At 43.6% G+C, this 22,925-nt stretch overlaps 1 protein-coding gene across 3 annotated transcripts in view; it reads right to left on the minus strand.

Moving 5' to 3' along the window:
• LOC121269952 (dipeptidyl peptidase 8-like) overlaps nucleotides 1–20,975 on the minus strand; it is a 36,008-nt gene extending 15,033 nt beyond the window's left edge. For 2 of the 3 annotated variants that reach the window (XM_041175124.1, XM_041175123.1), the window contains exons 1-11: nucleotides 20,855–20,975; nucleotides 18,815–19,084; nucleotides 14,758–14,870; nucleotides 14,503–14,676; nucleotides 9,717–9,885; nucleotides 8,922–9,032; nucleotides 7,913–8,041; nucleotides 3,188–3,249; nucleotides 3,003–3,103; nucleotides 2,277–2,454; nucleotides 1,925–2,081 (exon numbers count right to left, since the gene is read on the minus strand). In XM_041175124.1, the coding sequence (XP_041031058.1) occupies nucleotides 1,925–2,081; nucleotides 2,277–2,454; nucleotides 3,003–3,103; nucleotides 3,188–3,249; nucleotides 7,913–8,041; nucleotides 8,922–9,032; nucleotides 9,717–9,885; nucleotides 14,503–14,676; nucleotides 14,758–14,870; nucleotides 18,815–19,073 (1,453 nt within the window). In that variant the 5' untranslated portion in view covers nucleotides 19,074–19,084; nucleotides 20,855–20,975. Of the gene's footprint in view, nucleotides 1–1,924; nucleotides 2,082–2,276; nucleotides 2,455–3,002; nucleotides 3,104–3,187; nucleotides 3,250–7,912; nucleotides 8,042–8,921; nucleotides 9,033–9,716; nucleotides 9,886–14,502; nucleotides 14,677–14,757; nucleotides 14,871–18,814; nucleotides 19,085–20,854 lie in introns of those variants that run through there. The other variant, XM_041175125.1, reaches the window with a different exon arrangement.
• Between the last annotated feature and the right edge of the window lie 1,950 nt (nucleotides 20,976–22,925).

The following is a 22,925-nucleotide window of genomic DNA, read 5'->3' on the forward strand; positions in this document are numbered from 1 at the left end:
CCTTACAACATATCTCTTTGACCAAGGTTTTGGTTACCTGTCCTAATATTTCCTTGGTGGCTCAATGTCTAATTTTTTTTTGATAATGCTCCTTTAAAGTACCTTGGGATGTTTTACTATGTTAAAGGCACTATACAAATTTAAGTTGTTGTTGTTGATGCAATAACATGAGAGCATCAAAAGAGGGAGGGTGTGCTGCGATCACAATGGCTGGAGGGAATAGCGATCCTCCGGGGAGAGTTTAATCTGTCAGCATTCATATCGCAACTTTAATGTAGAAGGCTTCAAACAACTCACTGGGATGTCCAGGATTAACTCATTTTAAAGAACAGCTTCTATCCAACCAGTTAAACAATATAAGAACGTACAAGATAAAAACACAGAGATAAAAACCAGCTTATATTTCAGCTCTTTCCTGGACTCGAACTCAAGTTCTGTCGAAGGGTCATGAGGACTCGAAACGTCAACTCTTTTCTTCTCCGCCGATGCTGCCAGACCTGCTGCGTTTTTCCAGGTAATTCTGTTTTTGTTAAGAACGTACAAGACCAGTCAAAACTATTGAAGTCCATCTGACCAATCCCGAAATTTGAAAAATGACGTAAACCTCTCTGCCTCTCACGTAGCTTGATCTGTTTCTTTTTTTTAATTCATTCATGGGATGTGGGCTTCGCTGGCTGGGCCAGCGTTTATTGCCCATCCTTATTGTCCTTGAGAAGGTGGTGTTGAGCTTCCTTCTTGAACTGCTGCAGTTCATGTGATATAGGTACACCCACAGTGCTGTTAGGGAGGGAGTTCCAGGATTTTGACCCAGCAACAGTGAAGGAATGGCGATATATTTCCCGATGGTGAGTTATTTGGAGGGGAACTTCCAGGTGGAGGTGTTCTCATCTATCTGCTGCCCTTGTTCTTCTAGATGGTAGTGGTCATGGGTTTGGAAGGTACTGTCTAAGGAGCCTTGGTGAATTCCTGCAGTGCGTCTTGTAGATGGCACATGCTGCTGCTATTGTGCGTCAGTGGTCGAGGGAATGAATGTTTGTGGATGTGGTGCCAATCAAGCGGGCTGCTTTATCCTGGATGGTGTCCAGCTTCTTCAGTGTTGGAGAGGCGATGGTGTAATGGTATTGTCGTTGGACTAGTAATCCAGAGACCTAGGGTAATGCTCTGGGGACCTGGGTTCAAATCCTGCCAAGGCAGATGATGGAATTTGAATTCAATAAAAATCTGGAATTAAAAGTCTAATGATGACCATTATCATTGTTGTAAAAAGCCATCTGGTTCACTAATAACCTTTAGGGAAGGAAATCTGTCGTCCTGGCCTACATGTGGCTCTAGACCCAGAGCAATGCCCTCTGAGATGGCCTAGCAAAACACTCAGTTGTAACAAACTAATATAAAGTCACAAAAAAGGAATGAAACTGGACGGACCACTAGCGCATTGACCCAGAAATGACAATGGCAATTGCAACAGCCTGACAGGGTCATCCTCACAGAATCATACCTTACAGATAATTTCCCAGACTCCACCATCACCATCCTTGGGTATGTCCTGTCCCACTGACAGGACAGACTCAGCAGAGGTGGCAGCACAGTGGTATACAGTTGGGAAGGAGTTGTCCTGGGAGTCCTCAACATCAACTCTGGACCATACCAAATATTTATCCAGTTCCCTCTTGAATTTGAAATATATTTTCTAAATCTTCACTCCTGAATATGATAAAAAAAACAGGAGTACTTACAAATAGAGCTTTTCTTACTTACAATATTGTCTGAATAAGAGAAATGTTAACTGGTCAGGTGCTTTACCTTTGGTGAAACAAAAACAACGCAGGCCTTAACAGTTGCCAGTGCACTGATTCTTTTGCATTTTCTTTAACTGAAACTCAATCAACTTTAAGAAAGGCTTATGTTTCCTAAATGTTTTTACCTGGAGAGGGGTAGCCCCCACTGGACCGTTTATACTTGCACTCCTCCAAGACTGTTGTAATTTTGTAAAGGTGTCGAAAACCAGTCTTACATTCAGAGGCAAAAATAAACTGAATCTCATCCGAGACTTGAGGAAATATGTGAAGTATATCATGCACCTGCAAAAGAAAAAAGACTTGCATTTATTCAGCGCTTTTCACGACCACTGAATGTCTCAAAGCGCTTTACAGCCAATGAAGTACTTTTGAAGCATCTACAATGTGAGAAAGTTAACCTTACAATTAATCTATTACTCAGAACACTACTTAGGATAGCAGCTAGTTTATATACTTAAGGAGGTGGATGCTACATACATTTATCCAGATGTCTGTTGTTTCCTCATATATGATCAATGGTGTTACACTATCAGGCACAGATTCCACGAGTTTCTGGCGTTCCACTGGATCATCCACCACTGGGATAAACAAAGCAGGAGGAATCAGAACGATCTGGAGCCTTGTCTGGGGTCGATCCAACAGGATGGCCCATGCACTATGAGAAGATCAATATTTTATAGATTCAGGTATGTTGGCAATATTTATTTTGCTTTTTTTTAAATCAGGGATTTATACAAGTGCAAGATATGCAAAAATAAAATGTTAAGCTGATTAGGAGAGACCTCAGGTGAATTTTTTGTAATTCCAAAATTCTTGCAAAAAAGTTAACACACCTAAAATTATCAGGTGAAATTTTATCCTTAAGGTTTAGTTATCTGCACATAAAGCCTTACAGATATAGATCTACTTCCCGAAGTTATTCATCCAATAATGATATACTTAGTATCTGGAAACGATGTTCAAAAACATATCTACTTGAATGCCTCCTGCAGTTAATGACTACTTTGATATCCAAGTACTACATGAGTAATGAGTAAAATTTCAGCCGCTAATATCTGAGGGCATGGATTTTACAGAGCTGCAATCATTGAATTTAAGACAATCTGAGCTTGAATGGGGCTATGCTTCTTAATATTCTCATTGTGCTTATAATTGTGGACTGAAAAGCAGACAAATCCAGCCAGGTACCAGTAACATACGCACTATTTTCCTTCTCGGGTCCATCCAACCCGTGCAATGTACTCTGTTCCATTAAAAATAACCTCAAATGGCTGGACCAACTCCTTGTCAACGACACTCGCAATCTGAAGAGAAGAAATACAGTATCATTGTTATTGTCATTAGAAACTTAGCATTTTTGAAATTTGGTGACTATTATAGGTGCTCACCCTTCCATTAGCATTTATTGTTACTTCGGACATCTTGAAGGTTATCTTTGGATTTAGAGTCCCTGAAATATTGAAAAACTTAATGAAACATAAGCAGTTTGGGTAAATTCAGAATTCAATCATAATTAGAGTACAGAAGTACATCTTCTTCACCTTATTTATCAACTTCTGTCAAAGGGAGAAAAAAGCAAAATAAATTATTACATTTATATTAGAAATACTTTAACGAAATTACTCTATCTCAGTCTATTTTGTGTTTGGATTAATACCAGTATCCCTTACTCCAAGTCTGATATTCACAACATTGGCAGTTGACTAAGAGTGGGATCACGATGGCATGTGTTTACACTCTATTAGTATTGTAAATAAATAGTCACGAAACTCACATCTAGAGAGGTTAGTGAATGTATTGCTGTGACCTGCCTATGAGAAGCATTTGTTAAGTTAAAGCACGATGGGACAGTACACTTTATAGTTGCATTCCTGCTGAGGGGATATAGTAGGACATGTTTGACCCTCTGAGTTTCAACAAAGAGAATATGAATTGTATATGTGCTTCATCTGTATTTGAGTGGCTCACTCTGAGAAATGCAAGGTCTGTGTTTATGGCAGCAGTAACATGAGTCACTGAAACCAGGGCCATGGCTGGAATGATTAGTGTGCCCACTGTGATGTGAAGAGTTCCAGTTTGCACAAAAACAGCAGGGCTGGAGAAAGGTTGGGGTAGCAGCAAAAGACCATTGGCCTTTTGACTAGGAGACCCGGGCTAAGAGTGCAATTACACTTGAGTTTCTCTAGAAGGTAAATTTTGCAAACCTTTGCTGGGCTGTTTGGGGACGACCAGAAAGTGTCTTACTGAACAACTGACGTGGACCTTCTGGGACAGTAACCAAGAAACAGCATGAACTGTGCCTGTAGGGATGTTTGCAAGTTAGACCATTCATTCTTGCATAAAAAGAAAACATGGATAAGGAAATTAACCAAGTTAGGAGGTAATAAGGAAAACTTTAAGAGTAAACAGGTCCAAAGCCTACAGCACTTTCAAAAAGGTAAACCTGGAGCTGAAGAGTTTACACACAGATACAGAGATTAAGAAATGGTGACAGTGTGGCAATTTCTTACTAAAAGACAGTTTTTTGTTCTGGGCACCAAACCAAACTTTGCTGATTCACAATGCTGGTGTCATGGATCTCACAGCTGGAGTGACAGTGTCTGCGCATTCTGTTGACAAGGTTTACGCTTCAAGATTTACTCGCATCTGGGCAGCTAATCTAATCATGCATTCCCCATCTGTTTTGCACAACCACTTAACCCAATTTGGGATGCTGGCTCATAGATCTGTTCCTAGGTGTTTGATCTTACAGTTCCCATCCTTCACCGTGGGAAACTTGTTTCACCGATCTCTTCAATCCATATAGAAGACTGATCTCATTTTTCCCTTCTAGTTATTCCCATTTCATAAACTATGGGAGAAATTTTAACTCAGTCAAAACCCACCCTCTTGCATGGATAAAACTGGGCCCCATGTAGCGTTTGTCTGAGCCTATTTCTCTCTCTTCTACATGTCTCACTTGTGTAACATGAATAACAAGAACTTAAATGAATACCAGCCCTCAAACAATGCTATGTGCAAAGGAGTAAACTGGAATTGATAAAGGATACACCACTCCTGTATTGAGTAGTACTGAATGATCCTGTCAATGTATGTCTATGTGTTGTTTGCGTCAGAGAGTCCAAGGTGGCCACTCTGGGGTTAATAAAGCATATTAGATATTAACACAATGCCACATTCCTAGTTACCTAGATATTACACTATTATATAACACACCAAACCACCACAAATCCTTTGATGTGGAGCAGTGTTCAAACCAAAGAGAACTATTAACTTTAAAAGGAATAGGTGCTGAGTTAATACAGGACCATTCCACAGCAAATACCACTGCCAACCTGCCAAAAGTGTGCATAAACCCAGAAGAGGTAATCCCCAAAAAACAGAACATGTCATGTGCTGTTCCTTTTTCATGTTAGAGATAGTCATATTTTTAAAGTCTGTGAAGACCCATACATTGATGACCAATTGTAACTCAAAATTGTACAGTCCAACTTTCCTGCGGGACAGAAAACCGATCTTCATCTCAACGTGATGTCAGAACGCACTACCCAGCATGGAAAGTGAAAAATATTCAGCTGAAGAATCAACAAGGGCCGTGGTGGGGGGGGAGATCAACCATGGTGGAATGCAGAAAGGGTTCAGCTGAAGGATCCATAACAGGGAGATTATTCGTTGAAACCAGGAGGGATATTGGTGAATAATTTATTGAGGATATTAACACTGTCCACAATCTTGAGACACTTGATTCTGAGTGGAATTTCCACTACTTTATCTTTTCTATCAAAAAGATCACCTACTTTCATGTCCATTACATCAGCCGTCTTTCTCCCTGCCTTAGTTAATTGCTGCTGAAACCCTTCTCATTCCCTTTGTCACCTCCAGGTTTCAATAGTATAATACTCTCCTGGCCATCCACCAACCTACTCTCCAATTTTTTTCTTGTCATGTGCAGACAGCTCGTTTAAGTGTGTGGGCCCTTTAACTTACTTTGGTGTGGCTGCATAAGCACAGTAACTTGTGCACAGCCTCTGTGGGAACTTTAGGGTTGCTGCACAGCTTAGAGGGAACACTGCCATCCATCCATCTATCCACCTACATTTCAGCTCATCCAATGCTCAACGTTCCCTATCCTATCTTGTAGTAAGTCCCACTCAGCTATGAGTGAGCCCTGTGCTCATTAAACTACATTGGCTCCTGGTGCCCCAATGCCTCAAACTTAAAACTCTCATCTTAGGATCGTAGGAAGTTTATGGCACAGAAAGAGGCCACTTGGAAGGACTGGAAAATTGCAGCTATGAGGAAAGATTGAATAGGCTGGGTTTGTTCTCCTTCGAACAGAGGAGCTGAGGGGAGCCATAAAACGAGCCACCTAGCCTATTCCCACTTTCCAGCATTTGATCTGTAGCCCTGCAGGTTATGGCACTTGAGGTACATGTCCAGGCATCTTTTAAATAAGTTGAAGTTTCTGTCTCTACTACCCTTTCATGCAGTGAGTTCCAGATCTCATCTCCCCTCTAATCTTTCTACCAATTGCTTTAAGTCTATGCCCTTAGTCACTGACCTCTCTGCTAAAGTAAATAGGCCCTTCCCATCCACTCTATCTAGGCCCTTCACAATTTTGTACATCTTAATAAAATCTCCCCTCAGCTCCTCTGTTCGAAGGAGAACAAACCCAGCCTATTCAATCTTTCCTCATAGCTGCAATTTTCCAGTCCTGCCAACATCCTCGTAAATCTCCTCTGTACTCTCTCTAATATAATTACATCCTTTCTGTAATGAGGTGAACAGAACTGCACAGAGTATTCAAGTTGTGGCCTAACTTATGTTTTATATAGTTCCAGCATAACCTCCCTACTCTTATATTCTATGTGTCAGCTAATAAATAAAAATTCCATATGCCTTCTTAACCACTTTATCAACCTGTCCCGCTACCTTCAGGGACCCATAAACATTCACTCCAATGTCACCTGCTTCCTCTACACCTCTCAGTATCCTGCCATCTACTGTGTAATCCTTTGCCTTGTTTGACCCCCAAATGCGTCACCTCATGTCTCTGGGTTGAATTCCATTTACCACTCTTCTGCCCACCTGACCAGTCCATGGTTTATGGACCTTTTCCTCTTCAGCTCTATAACCTTCACCATCCCTAAATCTTGAGATCTCTGCATTCCTCCAACTCTAGCTTCTTGTTCATCCCAAAATCTCTTCATCACACCAGTACAGCCATGTCTTCAGCCGTGTAGGCCCCATTCCCTAGCATTGCCTCCCTAAAGCTTGCTCCCTTTCCACTTCCTTTTCCTGCTTGATGATCCTCCTTAAAACCCACCTCTTTGGCCAAGTATTGGTCACCACTCCTAAGACCTCCTTCTTTGACTCAGCATTGATTGCGCTTCTGTGAATCACTTTAGGACATTTTCCTATGTTAGAAGTGCTATATAAATGCAAGCTGGTGTGTGGGAGATAAAGAGACCAATATATCTGACCAACATAACTGGACTAGGACATGCCACAAAGTGCAACATTGGATCTCATCAGGTTGAATCCTGATCTAGTTGTGCACTGTCTATGTAACAGAAACATAATTTAAGGCAAAGAAACCTTTTTTTTAACCCTTTTACACACCATTCAAGTGTGAACTCACCTGGGCCTTGACTGCAGGACCCATAACTGATTTGTAACCTGAGAGATAAGTGCCAGTGTTAATGTATCCAGCACACAATTTACATTAGGAAAGTGGTTTTTTAACACTCTTTTTTATTGGGAAATACCTTCCTTTGTAATTGTAATGTTTCCACAATTAGAAAGTCACCCTTCCCTCAGGCATGCCTGGCTGTCATTTCTCTCTAAGCTGTCATAGGTGCTTTTCATTGTCACCTGGAGTGCTTTTGGCCACCAGCCCCAGACTCCTTATGACTCTTTGTCCTACATCAGTGCAACCATTCCATTACTGAGATCATGTTTTACTTAACTGTGGCTGATGCATAACTGCAAGATTGTGACTGCGATGCTGCTTCACTTATTCAGGCACACACGCCTAGTTTTGGACACATCATCACAGAGATCACAAAGTGCCCAACCAATGTAAACCATACATAACAAAAGAGATCCCTTACCTGTTCGTGGGTACCTGTATGAATCACACCTTCGTGTTTCAAGCATGGGTGAAGTCACATGGATGATCTCAACATTCGATTCATCATTCTCTTCATAAAGTATCCTGAAAATCCTTCCTCCGTCTGGAGCTGGGAAAGAATTTGAATATCAGCATCAAATGAAACAACCATTAATGTTAATTAGGATTAAGTAGAGTCTGTACTTCATTATTAGTAGGGATGTTTGGTGAAAAAATTAAACTTTTAACTTCTTTGATGTATTTTTCCTGTGGCTATTCAACTTCATAAATAGATTAAATAAGTTCCACAAAACCCCAATAGTGCACACTGCATTTCAAAGAGTGACCTGGTTCTTAGTTTGAAACTGCACAAATCTATCCATTCTCAGCCTCTTCTGCAAAGGCATAACTAATTACATATCATCATCCACACGTTCAATTTTCATTCAGGTACTTGGATGTCACTGGCTAATTCTAGAATCTTGCCATGCTGTTACACAAAGAAGCTAGAAAGCTACTCACCATCAGCTCAATATCAGCAGCCCAAAGACAAGATTTATGTTTTGAGAACGCAACATCATGAAATGTGGTCAAACCCAGAGATTTGCTATTGACGGGCAGAGCGGACGATTGCATCTGGTTTCACAACGTTGTGAAACTGATTTTTGGCCTCCCCACCATGTTGTCGGCTCACGCCCACCATGACCCCAGCGGGCACAGAAAATTCTGCCCATTGTTTTTGTCTAACATCCCCACATTTTCAAATGGGGTCACTGGACTGTAGCTGGAAATGGGAATCCTGGCTAACTTTGCCCCCTCCCTGCTCAGGATCATTGATCCTAAATCACAGTTTCCTACTTGAGATCAGCTAACAACACAGATTGTGAATTTAACCCAAAATCTTTCTAGTCTGGAGCGGCTATGCACCACACTGGCCAGTGGGAAGTTACTGGCTTTAATATCATTTAATTCAATACAATCCCATGCATTCACTTAATGAATATACTTACTGTCTTCAGCCAAAGGACACCACCAATACCCTGTGTACCGGTCAAACTCTTCCTGGAGTACAAAGCTAGAGATTCCCGCAGATTTGGGGTCATCTTCTAAGTTGGGCAAACCTTAATGATAAAAGTTGGAGAAAGCAAATATCAGAATGTAGAAACTGCTGTCCCTAGACCCTTGATGTATTTTGAGGTCATCAGATTTGTCTGTCTGTCAAGAGTTGTTTTCTTATTTAGTACCAGATCATTTCATTAAATGGGTACTAAGAAAAAGATAACAGCATCAATTCTTTAGTGAGGAAGTTAGGAAATATCAGTATATGGAGGGAATTCTCCAAGCAAGAAATGTTGAAAACCATTGATGTAAATGTAAATTGTTGACAAACCTCATTCACAGGGAAAGAGGGCTGTAGATGTGTATAACAGCTGTTGGTAGATGTCCAGGATTGCAGTCAAAATCATAGAAAACTTCCTCTTGTTTGGCCCTACAGAGCACTTACCTTTTATTGTGCTTGACATCATACCATTAGTGCACATCCCATTTATCACTGAAGGTAGAAGCTACCATTGGCTGATTACATTGGCTATAAAGCATTTTGGGATGTCCTGAGGATGTGACAGGCACTATATAAGCACAAATTTTTCTTTTACTGGGCCAAATTCCATATATCTCTGTGCATAGAGTGCTATCAAAACAGATCCCATACATCACTGGTATGTAGAGAGTTGTTGGAACAGATATTATAATACTGTGGATGCAGGTTTAGATTAATGTAGCATTTTTGCGAAACTCGTCAGTACCTTTATGCGCAAAAGTTAGTCGCTTTTCTTCGCCTGTTTCAATGTTAGAAATCCACAAATCATTGCTGTGGATGAATGAAATCCAAGATGAATCGGCAGGGCAAATTTTGGGATCCATCCTGATGTTGGAACAGCTGGTTTTTACTGGTGAAGGGTTTAATGGCTCTTTCTGGAAAATAAAACAGCCAACGTATTTACTGTATATCTATTACTGTTGTGTCGTCTCAAACCACTTCAATGATTTTGCTTCTTTATTGTGGGATAGGCTGTTCAACTTGTGGAACATAGAAACCTCCCTCCTTACTGCAATGGATAGCTTTGTCCATTCCCTGATGGAAAACCTTCTCCTTTGTCATCAGCAAGATGTTCCTCATCTAACTTTCAACTAACCTCAATGGGGACACAAGTGTACTAGTCCAGTAGTACTGGGCTAGTAATCCAGAGACCTGGCCTGATACTCCAAAGGGATGAGTTCAACTAATAAATCTGGAATATAGTGCTGGTTTCACTAATAATGATCAGGAAACTACTGGGTTGTCATAAAAGCCCATCTGGTTCACTAATGTCCTTCAGGGGAGGAAATCTGCCATCTTTACTTGGTCTGGCCTACTTGTGACTCCTCACTCACACAATGCGGTTGATTAACTGCCCTCTGAAGTGGCGTCGCAGGCCAGTCTGTTGTGTCAAACAGCTACAGAAGGAAGCACTGTGGGTGTAGCTGCACCACATGGACTCCAGTGGTTCAAGAGGGCGGGTCATCACCACCTTCTGGAGGGCAACTAGGGAAGGGCAAAAAATGATGGCCTGCCTGGGGCACTTGTACCAAGAATGAATAAAAAAAACCTTTAAACAGTAACAAATTTCACTTGGGCTGTTCTTCTGTCAATTCCTCAAAGAATCCCTTAAAATCAATCCAAATTGATCAAGCCAAATTCACTTTTAAAAAAAAATCAAATTTATCATGCCCCAGCCTTTAAATTACATGGGCCTGTACCTCTGCTAATGAGAATATGGCTGGCTTGCTCACAGACCTTCACTGATATCCTCTATGGGCTGATGCTAGGAGGCACTGGCCCAGCAACCCTGGTCTGGCCTTTACTTTCGCTCATGGAAAATGCCAAATCCTTTACCTGGTATTGCTGCATTAAGGGCAGGTCAGATCAAGACTGAGTGTATGGAAGTTTCTTCCTCCCATTATGTGGTCTTGGGCATCAATGTCTTTGTCTCAGCACCATTATAAATATTGCTGAGCTACTCGATCTGATCTTCAACCACTCCTCAAACTCACTTTGTTAACACAACATTTACTCACTTACAACAACAACTTGTATTTATATAGCACCTTTAACTTAATAAAATGTCTTAGGGTGCTTCACAGAGGCATTATAAAACAAAATATGACACCGAGGCACATAAGGAGATATTAAGGCAGACAACCAGAAACCTGGGCAAAGAGAAAGGTTTAAGTACTTTAAAGGAGGAAAGCAAGGTAGAGAGGCAGAGAGGTTTAGGGAGGCAATTCCATAGCTTAGGGCCCAGGCAGCTGTAGGCACAGCCACCAATGGTATGCTCAAGAGGCTGGAATTGCAGGAGCACAGATATCTCGGATGTTTGTGGGGCTGGCGGAGCTTCCAGATAAGGTGAGGGGCCAGACCATGAAGGAATTAGAAAACAAGGACAAGAGTTTTAAAACTGAGGTGTTACTTAACTGGGTAATTATATTAGGTGATTTCAACTTTCCCAACATTAATTGGGATAGACATAGTATTAAGAGCTTGGATGGAGTGGATTTCTTGAAATGTGCACAGGAGAACTTTTTAGGTCAATATGTAGAGGGTCCAACAAGGGACAGTGCAGTGCTGGACCTAATTCTGGGGAATGAAGCCGGACAGGTGGCTGAGGTGGTGGTGGGGGAGCATTTTAGCGATAGCAATCACAACATGGTACAGTTTAAGTTTGTTATGGACAAAGGAATCGACAAGTTGCAAAAAAATGTTTTGAATTAGGGGAGAGCAGATTTTAGTAAAATAAGGCAGGATCTGGCCAAGCTAGACTGGGAACAGTTACTTGTGGGGAAATCTACAGAGGAACAGTGGGGGGCTGTTCAAAAAGGAAATGGGGAGGGTACAGACTCAACATGTTCCTTCTAGGGTGATAGGAAGGAGTTACAAGCCCAGAGAACCATGGATGACCAGAGATATTCAGGTTACGATGAGAAGGAAAAGAGAGGCTTTTAGCAGGTACAAGGGAAGCAAATCAGCAGAGGCATTAGTGGAGTACAGACAGTGCAGGCTGGAGCTTAAGAAAGCAATTAGGAGAGCAAAGAGGGGATATGAGAAAACTCTGCCTGGTAAAAGTAGGGAAAATCCCAAGATATTCTATAAGTATATCAATGGGAAGAGGATAACCAAGGAAAGAGTAGGGCCCATTAGGTACCAAGGGGGCAATCTATGGGTGGAGCCAGAGGACATCGCTAGAGCATTGAATGAATACTTCACATCCGTCTTCACCCAAGAGAATAAGGATGAAGGTATCGAACTCGGGGAGAGAGGCTGTGAAGTTCTTAAGCAAATTTATATAGGGAGTGACAAAGTATTGGAGGTGTTGGCGGGCTTAAAAGTGGACACATCTCCAGGTCCAGATGATTTGTGTCCCAGACTGCTGAGGGAGGCAAGGGAGATCGCAGGGGCTCTGACCCAAATTTTTAATTCCTCTCTGGTCACAGGGGAGGTGCCAGAGGACTGGAGAACAGCTAATGTGGTTCCGCTATTTAAGAAGGGTTGTAGAGATAAGTCAGGGAACTACAGACCAGTGAGTCTCACGTCAGTGGTAGGGGGACTATTGGAGAAAGTTCTGAAGGAGAGTATCTATCTCCACTTGGAGAGGCAAGGTTTGATCAGGGATAGTCAGCATGGCTTTGTCAGAGGGAGGTCATGCCTAACAAATTTGATTAAATTTTTTGAGGAGGTGACCATGTGTGTAGATGAGGGTAGTGCAGTTGACGTAGTTTATATGGATTTCAGCAAAGCCTTTGACAAGCTCCCTTGGGCTTGGGCTACAGGAAGATATAGGCGGGATGGTCAAATGGGCAGATAAGTGGCAGATGGAATTTAACCCTGAAAAATGTGAGGTGATACACTTTGGAAAGAGTAATTTGACAAGGAAGTATTCAATGAATAGCGTGACACCAGGAAGTTCTGAGGAACAAAGGGACCTTGGCGTGTGTGTCCATAGATCTCTGAAGGTGGAGGGGCGTGTTAGTGGGGTGGTGAAAAAGGCATATGGGACACTTGCCTTTATCAAACGGGGCATAGATTACAAAAGTAGGGAGATCATGTTGGAGTTGTATAGAACCTTGATAAGGCTACAGCTGGAGTACTGTGTGCAGTTCTGGTCGCCACATTATAGGAAGGATGTGATTTACTGGAGGGGGTGCAGAGGAGATTCACCAGGACGTTGCCTGTGATGAAACATTTAAGTTATGAAGAGAGGTTGGATAGACTTGGGTTGTTTTCGTTGGAGCAGAGAAGACTGAGGGGTGACCTGATCAAGGTGTACAAGATTATGAGGGGAATGGGCAGGGTGGATAGGGAGCAGCTGTTCCCCTTAGTTGAAGGGTCAGTCACAAGGGGACATGAGCTCAAGGTGAGGTGCAGGAGGTTTCGGGGGACGTGAGAAAAAACTTTTTTACCCAGAGGGTGGTGACGGTCTGGAATGCACTGCCTGAGAGGGTGATGGAGACGGGTTGCCTCACATCCTTTAAAAAGTATCTGGATGAGCACTTGACACATCATAACATTCAAGGCTATGGGCCAAGTGCGGGTAAATGGGATTAGATAAGTAGGTCAGGTGTTTCTCACGTGTCGGTGCAGACTCGATGGGCCGAAAGGCCTCTTCTGCACTGTGTGATTCTGTGAATCAGTGTGGTTCAGCAAGCACAGGGGTGATATACAAATGGGATTTGGTGTGAGTGAGGACATAGACAGTAGAGGTTTGAGTGACCTCAAGTTTAGGGAGGATAGATTGTGGGAAGCAGGCCTGGAGTGCAGTGGAATAGACAAGTCTGGAGGTAACAAAGACATGGATGAGGATTTCAGCAGAAGAGCTGAGACACGGGTGAAGGGTCAGCCAGTATTTGAGGTAGGAAATATGTGGCCTTAGTGGCAGTGCTGATATGTGGTTGAAAGCTCATCTTGGAATCAAATATAACCCTGAGGTGGCAAAGAACCTGGTTCAGCATCAGACAGTTGTCCGGGAGAGGGACGGCATCAGTGATGAGGGGGCAGAGTTTGTGGTGGGGACCAAAGGCAACAGCTTCAGTCTTCCTAAGAATTTACTGGAGGAAATTTCTGCTCATCCAGGATGTCGGACATGCAGTCTGATCATTTAGAGACAGTGGAGAGGTCAAGATAAGTAAAGCTGGGGGTTGACAGCACACGTATGGAAAGCGACATCGTGTTTTTGGAGAATGTCACCGGGGGAAACGTGGATGAGAAATAGGAGGAAGTTAAGGATGGATCCTTGGTGGACAGCTCACAGATTATCAGACGATGAAATTCTGGCTCTGAGCCATGGAGGTGGACTATCAGCATCACGTGCTTTCCTGCAGGAAGGTAACGCCAGAGAGTAAATCAATTTTCAGCTATTTTACAGCCTTCAGAGTGGCACTAAAAAGGTCCACAAACCTTTGTGATCTCTTATCCAAAGAACGGCACTGGCAAGGGGATGTGAAAGATGAGAAAAGTAAATCAAATTTGAGGAGATGGAAATAAATAATGGGACTCACAGTGAAACCCGTGTTACCACCGTCCACTGTAAAGTAGATGTTGTTGCTCGCCTGGAACAGAAACATTCCACTTTCTTTGTGGAAATCATACGACGCAATTCCAATCGTTCCGATTCTTTTCCTTTCCCGCAACAGCTCTTCTTCACGACAGTAAATTCCATAGTCAGGAACGGACTGGGACATAAACATGAATCATCATTCAGTGTCCACATTTATTGATCAGTAAAGTAACAACTGTTTCACAGTTTCCTGTACCTGAAAATAGTCCAACAGAGGTTTCCACGAGAGCAGCAGGACAGCATCTTTGTTTATCTTATGGGGAATTTCTGAGTAGAACAATCTATTTTCCCGGTTTTCATTTGACATTGCTGGAACGGAATGACATATTAAAATCAATTACAGACCAGATCAATTCACAGTAACATTGTCAAGCAGTACTCTTGAAATCAACACTTTAATGGACAATAAACTGGAGATTATCAGCCTTTTCAGCTTGCTCCATGGTACTAATCTTGTATATATTCTCCTCAGTAGTAAATGTACAGATTTATGAACCTTCTACCAATAAACATACAACACTTTAACACTCATTACATTAGCATATATACAATTATGTATTAGCATGCACAGCAAAACATCGGTTATACTGCAGCTATATTACTGGGAAAAATAGTGAAATCATGGAAAAGGTGCAGTGTAGATTGACTAGGGTAATGCCAGGGATGAAAAGATATAGCTATGATGAGAGAATTGAAAAACTAAGGTGGTATTCACTGGAACAAAGGAGCTGGATTCTCCTGAAAGTATTCAAATTTTAAGAGCTTCAGAGGGTAAATAGTGAAAGAGTATTCCCATGAGTACCAAGGAGACATACATGTGGGATTAGTGCTAGAAATGTAGAGGAGGTCGTCAGAAGAATGTTTGTACGTGCAAAGGGTTTTCAGCATATGGAATGCATTTGTCATGAGTAACTATCAGCGCTGAGTCAATCATAGGATTTAAAGGGGAATTAGATAAATAATTGAACAAAAATACGAAAAGATTTAGGGAAAGAGCAGGACACTGAGTGGATAGCTTCAAAATGAAACCAGGCTGGTGGAAGTAAAGGCACAGTAGATCAAATTGTGACCTTCTGCACCTTCATTGCTATGATTATATACGATTGGTAAAAATATACACAATACATGTTGATATACAATTACTCCTTCCACAAATTAATAAATCCACTACATACCACCCCCCCCCCCCCCCAATATACAGATTATACACTCCCTACATTAATATACAAATTATACACTCCCAACATTAATATTTAAATTACATGATTCCTGCATAAATTAATATACAAATTATGTTCTCCCTTTCTTTCAGTTCATTCTCATGATGTGGGTATTACTGGAAAGGTGAGCATTTTATTGCCCATCCTCAGTTGCCTTTAGTTTGATAGAACTGAGTGGCTTGCTAGGCTATTTCAGAGGACAGTTAATATTCAACTCCAGCAGTGTTGAACTGGAGTCACATGCAGGGCAGAATGGGTAAGGATGGCAGATTTCCTTCCCTAAAAGACATTAGTGAACGAATTGGTTTTTGAAGACAATCCTTTGGCTTTATGGTCATGTCTGTACTGATACCAGGTTATGTCAAGATTTTGTTTATAACTGAATTCAAATTCTCACAATAACATGGTGGGATTTGAACTTATGTTCTCTGAATTGTTACTTTGCTAACAGAACCACAAATATAGAAAAGCTAAACCTCTGTGCATCAATGAGTACCATACGTCGGTAAGCATAAGACACTATTTGTATATTTATGTTAATTTCAGTGGATAAATATGTCAATTAATGTCCTTTTTAATTATCTCTTGGATAGTCGTTTGATAGTACAGAACTTGAATATTGCTGAAAAAGAGAGACATTTAAGCTTTTTGTCTTGCACTCATCAGGGTACTTCCAAGAATACCAGTACAAGGGGAAAACAACAATTTATACTATGAGGAGAGTGCTGATTGGTTGGCAAGTGGCATTGCCATAGAGATGGTGACTGACAGTTAACTGCCAAGCATTGTCTCAAATTTAAACCAGGCAGCTTGCCCCTGATTGGTCAAGGCACTGCCCTGAGGAATGAGTCAGCAAATGGTTGTCACTTATTTAATGTCAGTCATCATCACTGGTGCATTCTCCATGGCAATGCCACTTGCCAAGTAATCAGCACTTTCTTCACATGTAGTATAAATTGTTGTTTTCCCCCTTTTTTGGTATTCTAGTGAATGCAAAATGAAAAGCTTAGATATGTCTCTTTTGTCAGCAATATCTCTTGGATAATTTTTATATGTTAAACAAATGCACCATCCTTTTCTTAAATTTTATTTTGTTTGTTACCTTTATTTCGCACAGAAACATTATTTTTTAAAGACGTAAAGTATCACACAAGCAGATTTTTAAAAATAGTTAATGTTCTTGATAAATAGGTTTACAATTTTGTTGCACATTACACTGAAGGAAGTTTCACCATTCTCAACTCAGCTCTTACTAATCTTTTCTATCCAATTTTTGAATCTGTTTCCTCTGTTACAACTTCAGTTTTAGCCTCTTAAAGCTGCCCAGATTGTTTTTTAACATTAATTTAACATATTTCACTGCTATCATTGCTTTTTTTGTTAGCATGGTGGAAGGGTTCAGAGGAGAAAGTAGGCTCCACAAGAGCAGTGATTAAACATGTACAAGTTAGCTTGAGAAAAAAACTCCCACGCTGGAAAGATAGCGGGACCAGCGTATTGACAAGGCATGTGAAAGAGAATTTAAGCGAAGGGGAGAGATAGGAAAGGAAAGGAGTGTAGGCAAGGAGTGAGGCAAACAGGATCTGATGCTTCAGGCTGTACCCATACTGGGTCTTACTAGCACACTGCCAGCTAAGTAAGGAGACGCCAGTGTCTCCCCATGCTGTGAAGTTTACCAAACAGTAACACCCTGTAGTGAGCAAGGTGCCGGCCTGAATATAGGGTGGTCTCTCTAAGAAGGAAGTGTTTTTGTCCATGTATATTACAGCTCAGTGCATATGTGAGTGCAGCATTTATCATAAGTGCATTATTTTTTCATGAGTATACTGTCCACATACAATACACATGTCCAGGTACATTAACAATGAATATTTGTGTGGACAACTTGTATGATATGCATGATATCCATGTTTGTGCACTACAGATATCACCTGTGTGACTGTTTAGATATGCAGTACCTGTATGCACACCAGATGAATCTAAATACTGATACTGCTGGCTGCATTAGGAGGAAATTTGCCAATGTATTTGATCCATCCCAAATAGGGGGAATCTCACAAAGTTCTGAAATACAGAAGAGTTAAAATAAAATGCTCCTTGTTTTTGCTGTAGACTGAAGCTTGTAACCCAACAGCCATTGTCACAAGTCTTTTGCAAAAGAAGGCACTTAATTGTATGCAACAGTTCCATTGTTATTTTACACATTATTCTCCTCTTCCAGCCTCCTCCACTCGGAGAAAGGAAGCTCTGACCACATGAGGGCAAGGCAACCTCCTCCAGGTGAGGGAGAAGACAGGGTCTGGGACATGCGTTAGTAATTAATCTGCTCTTGTCTCCAAGTAACTACTTACAGAGCAGCAATGCTGGATACTAGAGGGGCAAATTTGGAGTAGCAGAAAAGAGAAATAACAACTGATTCCTTGGTCTGAGTTGGGTGATCTTAGCCAGGATAGAAGGGTTATAATTAACCTTAGCAGTCTTGAGCTAGAGAGAGTAAGCGTCCCCTTTGCTGATGGCTGTCTAGTGACCCCTCCTGGAATTACACTTGTCTGCACTGCAGCTGGAGCTAGATCAGCTCACTGTGACATAGTTCATAGTCAGAAACTTGCTATTTAGGGTCAAAACTGGTGGTGGGAGATAGAGCATAGATTACTCCAGAATGAATGCCTGTGTGTTCATAAAGAACAAGCATTTCCTGTATGTAGTTTAGTGATGTAAACTGGACAAGCATGAATTGTCATAGCTGTTTAAAATGGTGGATTATGTACTTGTTAAAGAAATACCCTATTAGTCACATTTTGACAACTAAAGAAATAATGATGACCTGAGTGCTCTTAAAATAAAAATTATGGTTGTTGCATACATCAGTCATAACACTGGAAGAACAAGCAAACAGAGGCAGGCACATCCAGACATAAAACACAGATATGGACAGCATAATACTAATGCGACTGCCAGTTGTGCAGAAAAAGGTGTGAATTGTAACAGATGAAACTACAGGCCTGCTACAGCTGGGAGACAGAGGCTGCTCACCTAGATAATAGACCCTATCTGAATGAGGCCCTTCAGGATCATTTTTCTTTACAAAATAAAAATCATGAGGAGGTTTTGCCATCATGTGCCCATGCAGTTTCCTGCTGTCAGTGATTAACTTCCGTAAGCGACTCCAGGAGTACCTCGCCACATAGTATGGCTCAAGTTCTTCTGCCTCTTCAATGTCCACGGCAGCACTTGCAGAGGCTGTTTCAAAGACCTCAATGTTAGGTTGCTCAGTTTCCATTGCTGCAGCCATCACCTCTCCTCCTAAAAGATGAGGACAGAGAATTAAATACAAACTGCAGTGGTGCAACAATCAGAGAACATTACCTCAGCAATTGTAGCACAATGCAAGGTCAATACCCTATCCTTCGAGTACGTTACTCTTCATGCCCATAACTCAAAGCAATCTGGCCCACAGAATATAGTGTCACACATTTTGCTTTCCTGCAAGAAGCTCTTTTGTTTTCAGGTGGAAAAATAGTGGGCACACGCTCTGTAATACGAGTTGATCTCATGGTGAAATGTTCATGAGGCTTTCAGTACAAAGACTCAGTGACGGATTTGAGAACTGTAACGCAACTGGAGATCATTCAGTTAAAAAAAAAGGACCTGATGATTTGGCACCTTGGTAATGCTGGTAGCCCAATATTTATATCTTACTGCCTCAGGTCAGGTGTCAGTTTCAGTCTAAATTTCAGAGATAATGTCTCATTGCACAAAATGAAAGCTGTTGCTTTCTGTTTTTTTTAATTTTTCAACCCGATTGAATAGTGCAGAAAGCAAATACATTCTTGCAGATATAAAACCTTTCATTCCATAATTAGGTAGATGCACATCTCTAAGTGCTACCTACACAACAAGAATAGTCACATTTCAAAAGTAGTTCATTGGCTGTAAAGCATCTTGGGACATCCTGAGGTTGTGCAAGGTGCCTCATAAATGAATGTTCTTTCTTTCTTTTACACATAACAGTCTAATAAATAAATGCATTATGAGTTAAACTGGTTCAAACTGTTGTCTAGAAATAACTGTCAGCATAAAACAAGAATTGTCACTTCTTCAACAAAAACAAATTTCTGCAGATGCTGTCACTTCTTGCTAAGCTAAAAGCCAGGAAGTAAGATCATGGATTGAATTCTGACAGTTGCTGCGATTATTTATTGAAAACTTCAATTGGGACACAGGAATAAGCGAAGAAAAATAAACCTCAATGTTGAAGAACATCTTTTGTTCCTGCTTTTTAACTCAAATTTCCAAGCAGCCAAATCAATCATTAAACAGGCAGCAGCTCTAAACAGAATCATGTAATGCGTCATTTTCAGTTGAAGGTTTTAAAAGGAAAATCACAGAATTGTTACAGTGCAGGATGAGGCCATTCGGCCCATCGTGTTTGCACCAGCTCTCTGAATGAGCATTTCTCCCTGTGAACCCTGAACGTCGTTGCCTTTCAAATCATCATCCGATTCCCCTTGAATGCCCCGGTTGAACCTGCCTCGACCACACTCTCGGGCAGCGGGTTCCAAACCCTAACCGCTCGCTCGCTGTGTGAAAAAGTTTTTCCTCGTCTAGCTTTTGCAAAAATATCTTTTCTTAAAATAAAATAAATAAACATAAGGAGGGCGGCTGGGGATGGGCAGGAAATTCGAAGGTGGGGGTGGGGGGTTGGAAATGACAATACAACAGAAATCTGAATTTAAATAATAGGGGTTCTGAAGCTCCTAAATGTTTCAGCCTCTGAGCTAACCTCGGGATTGGGACAAGCTGAATTTGGCTCTGGTTCAGTTTTAAGCGAATTATTTTGGAAAATTCCAGATCTAGAACATTTGGATAGTTGCTTTGTGAAGAAATCATGACAACATCTGCATGGCTTCAACAGGGGGGAAAGGAATTGATTTTATTTTGTAAATTACAAATGAATATAACATTTTATTTAACCAATGTGTCCTTCCTCCCTCCCCCCCTCCTCCTCCTCCTCCTCCTCCTCCTCCAGGTAAAAGCAACAATTTAGATAATGATTGGTTTGTAAATTCTCACCCACACCAACTCCCTCACTCTCTTCCTGGCTCTTTATACACTTCCGCTTTCCCTCCACTTCCACTTCCGCTGCCAACGATAGACGAGGCCGGGGGCAGGACGGACGCCCGTGGCTCGGTGGGAGAGGGGGTGGGGGAGGGAGGGAGGGAGGGAGGGTGTGCTGCTGCACCTCCCGGGGCAGCGCCCCCTGCGGCTGCGGTACAGGCAGGCCTCCGTCCACAGCGCCACCTCCGGCCGGTCCCTCGCCGCCACAGGCCGCGCGCATTCCCTGAGCAGCCAGGCGCCAGAGTCCCGGGGAGAGTGACAGGGCCAGAGGGAGGCCATTCGGCCCATCTCGTGTCTGCACCGCCCCTCTGAGCATTTTAACTTAGCGCCACCTCCTTTGGCTGAGCTCAGTCAAGGGGTTGGGGTGGGGGTTGGGGGTGGGGGAGGGGTGGGGAGGGGGGGAGGTGGGGGTGGGGGAGTGGGGGGTGGGGGAGGGGGGAGAGGGGGGGTGGGGGAGGGGGGGAGAGGGGGGTGGGGGAGGGGGGAGAGGGGGTGGGGGAGAGGGGGGTGGGGGAGGGGGGGGAGAGGGGGGTGGGGGAGAGGGGGGTGGGGGAGAGGGGGGGAGAGGGGGGGTGGGGGAGGGGGGAGAGGGGGGGTGGGGGAGGGGGGGTGGGGGAGGGGGAGGGGGGGGGGTGGTGGGGAGATGTGGGGTGGGGGGAGGGGGGTGGGGGGGGAGGGGGGGGTGTGGGGTGGGGAGGGGGGGGTGGGGGGAGGGGATTGGGTGGGGGGAGGGGGGGTGGGGGGGGGTGGGGGAGGGGGGATTGGGGGTGGGGGGGAGGGGGTGGGGGAGGGAGGGTGGGGGGGGGAGGGGGTGGGGGAGAGGGGTTGGGGGGGGGAGGGGGGGATTGGGGGGTGGGGGAGGGGGGAGGGGGGGGGGGGGGGGGTGGGGGAGTGGGGAGGGGGAGGGGGGGGGGAGGGGGGTGGGGGAGGGGGGGGGAGGGGGAGGGGGGGGGGGGGGTGGGGGGGGGGGTGGGGGGAGAGGAGGGTTGGGGAGGGGGTGGGGGAGAGGGGGTTGGGGTGGGGAGGGGGATTGGGGGTGGGGGAGAGGGGGGTTGGGGTGGGGGAGGGGGGATTGGGTGGGGGTGGGGGGAGAGGGGTTGGGGGAGGGTGGGGAGGGGGGATTGGGGGGGAGGGGGTGGGGGAGAGGGGTGTTGGGGTGGGGGAGGGGGGATTGGGGGTGGGGGAGAGGGGGGTGGGGGAGGGGGGATTGGGGGTGGGGGGGAGGGGGTGGGGGAGAGGAGGGTTGGGGATTGGGGGGGGGGGGGTTAGGGTGGGGGAGAGGGGGGTTGGGGTGGGGGAGGGGGGATTGGTGGTGGGGGGGGGTTGGAGCTGCTGCAGCCACACATGCGCTTTGAAGGGGAGTTAGGGATAGTGATGGTAGGAGGTGTCAAAGTTCTTTCCATCACATGGGCTGACCAGCCACTCTTACCGCCTGCCGCTGGCATGTGTTGGAAGCATTTGCATGTTGATACTCAAACCTGTTTGGCCAGGCCGTGGTCGCCTCTTTCCCCAGTTATCAAATCCTGGGGGTGGCATTCAAACCCAGAGCCCCCAGCTCAGGGACACCACCCACACTGCGCCGCAAAACCTGCGATTAGGCTGCACTGAGATTAGCGATCCGGAGACCCGGACTGCTGCAAAGCACCAGTTAAAATTCCAATACGGCAGCTGGAGGGTTTGAGTTTGGTTAATGAAATATACCTGGGGGGCGAATTTTCAGCCAAGGTCTGGGCCGCGGGAGGAGACCATTCAGCCCCTCGAGCCCGCTCCACCATTCAACCAGATCATGGCTGATCTTCTATCTCGATGCCATTTTCCTGCACTATCCCCCATATGTTTTAATATCTAGAAAACTATTGATCTTAAAGTTACCCAGAGATATGGGGATAAAGCAGGAAAATGGTGAAGCAGGTTCAAAGGGCCAAATGGCCTAATGCACTTCCTATATATTATGTCCCTATGTTTGATGTGACAGGAGACATTTCTGGCTCATATACCTTATTAAAAGGCATTTTCAACAGCTTGT

This window comes from Carcharodon carcharias, chromosome 26 (genome assembly GCF_017639515.1).
Source record: "Carcharodon carcharias isolate sCarCar2 chromosome 26, sCarCar2.pri, whole genome shotgun sequence".
In the NCBI taxonomy this organism is placed as follows: Eukaryota; Metazoa; Chordata; class Chondrichthyes; order Lamniformes; family Lamnidae; genus Carcharodon; species Carcharodon carcharias.